A 7,838-nucleotide genomic window follows, 5' to 3' on the forward strand; every position below is an offset into this window, starting at 1 on the left:
CCCCAAATGAACTATGAAAGCCCTTACAGAAAAGAAATGTCAATATTTAAGAATAAACATAAACCATGGGGTTTTCTGAATTTAAGTGGTTTTGAAATAAATTAATACTAGGTAATAAACATTTAGTGATATAGAATAAAAAAATTTTACCCAGTGGTGGAATTAAGTGACATAACTAAATTTAGTCTTGCACAGACTTGTAGTATACATAAACACTGTACTTGTGGGCTCCCTTACTCTGTTGAAGAAACAGTATATTTCAGGAATTAGAAATCTAGAAAAGAAAGCTTATTTATTACATATTGTTGATTCATTAACATTAAATTCATAGCCAAGAACACAATATAACTCATTCCAGAACAGAGCTTTATCTAACACGTGTATTTTCTCCATAAAACATACCATTCCTGATCAGTTAGGAAGGACGTTAGGTTTGAGGTTGGTGTAGAGGAGAATAACTACCATGACTTCCAGTGCTTTGACGAAACCTCAGATGCGAGGCCTTCTGGCCAAGCGTCTGCGATTTCACATTGTTGGAGCCTTCGTTGTATCCCTGGGGGTTGCAGCTTTCTATAAGTTTGCTGTGGCCGAACCAAGAAAGAAGGCATATGCAGATTTCTACAGAAACTACGATTCCATGAAAGATTTTGAGGAGATGAGGAGGGCTGGTATCTTTCAGAGTGCAAAGTGATTTTGGAATGTAAAGAATTTCTTTGGGTTGAGTTCAATTGAAGTTTGTCACTGACCTGTGTTCCTGAACTATGAAGCACGAATATTGGGTTATGGAATTGTCTTGATAAATAAACAACTAACACATAAAAACAAAACAAAACAACAAAAAAAAACATACCATTCCCTTCTTGAACTTAGAATGTTAGACAACATTTTTGTGTTAAAACCATCGATAAGCACAAAAATGTGAAAAACATGGATTAAATAGACTGCAAAAAGGGCACTTGTGTACATTATGAGAGCTGGACTCCCCATTTCCCCATCTCCTGACAACCACCATTTCTAGGGTTTGGCTGTTTTGAGACTCCATCCACAAGTGAGATCACATAGCATTTGTCTGTCTTTGCCCGACTTTTCACTTAGCATATTGCCAGCCAAGTTGTCGCAAATGGCAGAATTCCCTTCTTTGCTTATGGTCAAATAATATTCCACTGTATACACAGACCATATTTTCTTTGTCTATTCATCTGTAAATGGATACTTACATTGTAAGACTTCACCTTTAATTGTAAAAATAGTTTATGGTTTTAATTTTTTCCACGTTTTTGAAATTCAAGTACAATTGACATACAGTATTTTATTATTTCAGGTATACAAATAGCAATTTGACATTTTTATACTTTACACAATGATCCCCATAATAAATGTAGTCACCATCTATCACCACACAAAGTTATTATAATGTTTTTGACTGTATTCCCTATGATACACATTATATATCCCATGACTTATTTATTTTATAAGTGGAAGCTTGCACCTTTTAATCCCCTTAACCAATTTCTACCCACCCCCACTCCTCCCCTGTCTAGTGACCAATAGTTTGTTTCCTATATGAGTCTGTTTCTGTTTTATTTGTTCATTTGTTTTTTAGATTCCACATAAAAGTGAGATCATATGGCATTTGTCTTTCTCTGACTTTTTTCTCTTAGCACAGTGCCCCCAAGGTCCATCCATGTGGTCTCAAATGGTAATATTTCATTTTCCAGGGCTGAATAATATTCTGTTGTACATATATGTCACATTTTCTTTATCCACTTATCCATCAGTGGACACTTTGGTTGTCTGTATACCTTGGCTATTATAAGTGATGCTGCACTGAACATTGGGGTGCATATATCTCTTTGAATTGGTATTTTCATTTTATTTGGATAAATACCTTGGAGTGTAATTGCCAGATCATATGGTAATTCTATTTTTATTTTTGGAAGAACCTCCCTACTGTTTTCCACAGTGGCTACACCAGTTTGCATTCCCACCAACAGTGTAAGAGGGTTCTCTTTTCTCCATATCCTCACCACTTGCTATTTTTTTGTCTTTCTGAGCATAGCCAGTCTCACAGATGTGAGGTGATAGCTCACTGTGGTTTTTTTCCAATGTTTTTATTTTAATTCCAGTTAGTTAACATACAATGTTATATTAGTTTCAGGTGTACACTATACCGATTCAACAATCCATACATCATCCAGTGCTCATCACACCAGTTGACCTCCTTTCTCCCCATCACCTATTTCGCCCATAGTTAAGGGGGTATATAGCTCAGGTATAAAGCATTTGACTGCAGACATTATGCTTTTGAGATTTGCACTTCCCTGATGATTAGTGCATCTTTTCATATGCCAATAGGCTGTCTGGATGTCTTTGGGAAAATGTCTGTTTAAGTCCTCTGCCCATTTTTGAATAAGGTTGTTGAAATTTTTTATATTTGTGTAAATTCTTTATATATTTTGGATGTTAACCCCTTATCAGATGTATGATTTGCAAATGCCTGCTCCCATTCAGTAGGTTACCTTTTTCCCTTGATTGTTTCCTTTGCTGTGTAAAAGATTTTTAGTTTGATGTAGTCTCATCTGTTTTAGTTTTTGTTGCCCTTCCCTGAGATGACTGACCACGCCCCCCACCCCCAAATACTGCTCAGACCGAAGCCCAAGAGCTTACGGCCTATGTTTTCCTCTAGGATTTTTATGGTTTCAAGGTCGTACCTCCAGGTCTTTAATCCATTTTAAATTTATTTTTGTATGTGATATAAGATAGTGGCCCAGTTTCATTCTTTTGCATGTAGCTGTGAAGATTTCCTAACACTGTTTATATTAAAGAGACTATCTTTTCTCCATTATATATTCTTGCCTCCTTTGTCACAGATTAATTGACCACATGTGCATGGGTTTATTTCTGGGCTCTCTCTTCTAATCCAGTGATCTCTATGTGTTTTTGTGCCACCATCATCCTATGTCGATTACTGTAACTTTGTAATATAGTTTGAAATCAGACAGTGTGAAAACCCCAGTGTTATTTTCTCTGAACTGCTTTGACTATTCAGGATCCTTTGTGGTTCCACCCAAATTTTAGGATTTTTTGTTCTAGTTCTGTGAAACAAGCCATTGGTGTTTTGATGGGGATGGTACTGAATCTGTAGATTGTTTTTGGTACAATGGACATTTTAACAGTATTAATTCTTCCAGTCTCTGAGAATAGAATATCTTCCTATTGATGTCATCTTCAGTTTCTTTCATCAGTGTCTTAAGGTTTTCAGAATATGTGTCTTTTTCTTCCTTGGTTAAATTTATTTATAGTTATTTCTTTTTGATACAATTGTAAGTGGGATTGTTTTCTTAATTTCTCTGATTGCTTTTTATTAGTGTATAGAAACACAACAGATCTCTGTATGTTAATTTAATATGCTGCAACTCCACTGAATTCATTTTCGAGTCTAAGAGTTTTTGGTAGATTATTTAGGATTTTTTATACATAGTATCATGTCAGCTGAAAATAATGACGGTTTTACTTCTTCCTTTCTAATCCCACATATTTATATGTTCAAATTAAACTTTTTAAAGGAGGGGGAGCCTGAGTGGTTCAGTTGGTTAAATATCCAACTCTTGATTTTGGCTCAGGTCTTAATCTCAAGGGTTGTGAGATCAAGCCCCACATTGGGCTCTATGCTCAGTGCAGAGTCTGCTTGAGATTCTCTCTTTCCCTCTCCCTCTGTTCCTCCCCCCACTTATGCTCTCTTGTTCTCTCTCTATGTCTCCCCTCTCACATACATTATATATATATATATATATATATATATATATATATATATATAAATTTGTTAAAGTTTTTAAAGGAGGGCATACTCAGAGGCAGAAGTACTGACTGCAAAAGACTCAATTCTGGTACCTCAGTGAACACGATTCAATTCCTAAACATAAGTGGGAAGATATTGCTGGTTTTAAAGTAGCAATAGAATAGAAATCTTTTAATGAGCAGCTGTAAATGTTGGAGGTACCCAGGGAATGGTTATTCCCTTCAGCTGGTTATACAAAAGCACTTACTGCTGACACTCTTTGAGTTAAGATGAACAATTGGACACAATTTACAAAACTGTTATCTCTATGGAAGAAATACAGATGCATTACTATTATCACTGTTGGTATTTTTATTATTACACTATTTCTTAAACATTGCTTCTGCTGCTCAAAGAATTATCCATATGGGATTAGATTGTTTTGTTGGAAAACAGAAGTCATATGTTACAACTAATAGGATAGATGTTAATACTATTTTTAGGGCTTTTGTCTTTGTCCATAAATTAGGAATTGTAATACTAAGGAACTTAATATAATTTTAGAAAATATGTTAGTTGGGGCACCTCGGTGGCTCATTCGGTTGAGCATCTAACTCTTGATTTCAGCTCAGGTCATGATCTCAGGGTGGTGGGATCAAGCTCCATGTTGGGCTCCATGCTTAGCAGGGTGTTTGCTTCTCTCCCTCTCCTTCTGTCCCTCTCTCTCTTTTTAAAAGAAAATACATCAGTTGAAATGGCATAGTATAATTTCAAATTAAATTTATATAAAGATCCACAAAGACCTTTATTATTATTTTTCCTTCATTCAGTTTTCTTGGTTAAGAATCAACCTTGGCCTCGTGAAATGATTTATCCACCACTATCTGCCAGAGGACCATCTGTTAACAAGCCAGTTAATCTCTGCACTCTGTATAAAAAGATATAGGGAACTAGTTCTAATAATGCTAGCTTTGATGACATGGGCTTTCTATGTTAACAGCTAGATCAACACTGTCAATTAATGTTACATGGATTCTTAAGCAACATTCTAGTGATAACAGTATTCAATCAATAAACACACTGAGTTGTATTAAAATAACCCAAAAGAGGGAAGATTCCCTATGATATCATCACTCTAATGAAAAACTCACTTTCTGAGTGAAATCTCATAAGCCCAGTAAGATAACTAAAACATTTAAAGGATTATTTTATAGTTTTCCGCCCCTTTCTTCAATGCATGAAAATTGGCAATAGACCAGAAATACAGTAAAGAAATTAAATTCACTTATTATACCATGAAAGGGAGTCACATCCAGGTGATGAGTTTAGATTTCTATTTCCTTATTACTTATAGGGTATGATTTATCTTACTTTAAAAGATAGAAGGGATTGCGACAACATGGATGGAATTAGAGCGTATCATGCTTAGCGAAATAAGTCAAGCGGAGAAAGACAACTATCATATGATCTCCCTGATATGAGGAAGTGGTGATGCAACATGGGGGCTTAAGTGGGTAGGAGAAGAATCCATGAAACAAGATGGGATAGGGAGGGAGACAAACCATAAGTGACTCTTAATCTCACGAAACAAACTGTGGGTTGCTGGGGGGAGGGGGGTTGGAAGAAGGGGGGTAGGGTTATGGACATTGGGGAAGGTATGTGCTTTTGGGTAAATTGGAAGGGGAGATGAACCATGAGAGACTATGGACTCTGAAAAACAATCTGAGGGGTTTGAAGTGGCGGGGGGGGTGTGGGAGGTTGGGGTACCAGGTGATGGGTATTATAGAGGGCACAGCTTGCATGGAGCACTGGGTGTGGTGAAAAAATAATGAATACTGTTTTTCTTAAAATAAATAAATTGGAAAAAAAAAAAAGATAGAAGGGAAATAGTAGGAGGCTACCTGCCAGACTTTATTAACTCACAGTACTTCCTTTATTCTATGGCCAAGATCAAAGATTTCTGCAAGTTCTGTAAAGGTGTTTTAGGATCCACCACAGAGGAATGGAAAGAAGTGTTGTGAGAGATGGAAGAGGAAAGAGGAGGATGAGGGGAGAAAAAAAAAAAAAGAACAAGCTGTAATGCCCACTACCTTTTCCAAGACCAGAATAGCTCCATATGTTTTGTATATCATGGTGGTAGAAAATTTCATGCAGAAACATGATTACTTTGATTACTGTGATTTTGAAAATTTTGAAAATGGTAGGACTAAACATTTTTATTTCCTATTGGAGGAGAAGATGGTATATTAAATAAAAAGTCTTCATGTAGGTAAAAATATGAATAAAAAATGCAGTGGACTTTAAAATGTTATAGTAATAGTGGGTTTGGTGTGTTGAAGATAGTCCTACTCTGTAAGAGTGTTTTTTTTCTCCCAAGTTTTATTTAAATTCCAGTTAGTTAATATACAGCGTAATATTAGTTTCAGGTATAGAATTTTAGTCACTCAGCACTGACATACAGCCCCCTGGTACTCACCACAAGGAGTACCCTCCTTAATCCCCATCACCTATTTATCCATCCCCCTGTCTATCTCCCCTCTGGGAACCATCAGTTTGTTCTTAAGAGTTAAGAGTCTGTTTCTTGGTTTCCCTCTTTTCCCCCACCCCCCACCTTATGTTCATTAGTTTTGTTTTAAGAAAAGTGGTCCAGTTGCATTCTTTTGCATGTTGCTATCTAGTTTTCCCAACATCATTTATTGAAGAGACTTTTTTACTACTGGATATTCTTTCTACCTTTGTCAAAGATTAATTGACCATAAAGCTGTAGGTTCATTTCTACATTTTCTGTTCTGTTCCACTGACCCCTGTGTCTGTTTTTGTGCCAGTCCATACTGTCACTACAGCTTTGATCACTATACCTTTGTAATATAACTTGAAATCTTGAATTGTGATGCCTCCAGCTTTGCTTTTTCTTTTCACGATTGCTTTGGCCACTGGGGGTCTTTTGTGGTTCCACACACATTTTAGGATTCTTTGTTCTAAGTCTGTGAAAAATGATGTTGGTATTTTGATAAGGATTACATTAAATGTGTAGATTGCTTTGGGTGGTATTGACATTTTAACAATATTTGTTTTCCCAATCCACGAACATGGAATGTTTTCTACTTCTTTGTGTCATCGTCAATTTGTTTCATCAGTGTCTTATAGTTTTCAGAGTACATATCTTTCACCTTTTTGCTTAGGTTTATTACTAGGTATCTTACAGGTTTTAATACAGTTGTAAATGGGATTGATTCCTGGACTTTTCTTTCTGAGGCTTCATTATTGGTATATAGAAATGCAAGTTTTCTGTACATTGATTTTATACCCTATAACTTTACTGAATTTGTGTAACACTTCTAGCAATTTTTTGGTGGAGTCTTTGGGTTTTCTATATATAGTATCATGTCATCTGCAAATAGTGAAAGTTTGACTTCTTCCTTTTTCCGGTTGAATGCTTTTTATTTCTTTTTGTTGTCTGTTTGCTAAGGCTAGGACTTCCAGTAGTATGTTAAATAGTAATGGTGAGAATAGACATCCCAGTCTTGTTCCTCACCTTAGAGGAAAAGCTCCCAGTTTTTCCTCATTTAGGATATTAGCTGTGGGCATTTTGTATATGACCTTTATGATATTGAGGTATATTCCCTCTATACCTACTTTGTTGAAGGTTTTTTGTTTTGTTTTGTTTTGTTTTTGTTGAAGGTTTTTACTATGAATGGATGTTGTCCTTAGTCAAATGCTTTTTTGCACCAAGGATCATTGGTTCTTATCCTTTCTTTTATTAATGTGTTGTATCATACTGATTGATTTGTGAATACTGAACCATGCTTGCAGCCCAGGAATAAATCCTACTTGATGATGGTGAATGATTCTTTTAAAGTACTGTTGGATTTGATTTTCTAGTATTTTGTTGATAATTTTTGCATCCATGTTCATCAAAGATACTGGTGGGTAGTTCTCTTTCTCGGTAAGGTCCTTATCTTGTTTTGGAATCAGGGTTATCCTGGCCTCATTGAATGAATTTGGAAGTTTTCCTTCCATTTCTTTTTTTGGAATAGTTTGAGAAGAATAGGTATTAATT

The 7,838-nt window shown here is 35.8% G+C and overlaps 1 protein-coding gene across 1 annotated transcript; it reads left to right on the forward strand.

The window, feature by feature from the left end:
* The first annotated feature begins 414 nt into the window (after positions 1–414).
* LOC122896390 (cytochrome c oxidase subunit 6C) lies at positions 415–769 on the forward strand. Its single transcript, XM_044234561.1, has one exon. It carries the CDS (start codon positions 464–466, stop codon positions 689–691), a length of 228 nt encoding a protein of 75 aa, XP_044090496.1. The 5' UTR covers positions 415–463; the 3' UTR covers positions 692–769.
* The last annotated feature ends 7,069 nt before the right edge of the window (positions 770–7,838 follow it).

The sequence above is a fragment of the Neovison vison genome, chromosome X (genome assembly GCF_020171115.1).
Source record: "Neovison vison isolate M4711 chromosome X, ASM_NN_V1, whole genome shotgun sequence".
Taxonomy (NCBI): domain Eukaryota; kingdom Metazoa; phylum Chordata; class Mammalia; order Carnivora; family Mustelidae; genus Neogale; species Neogale vison.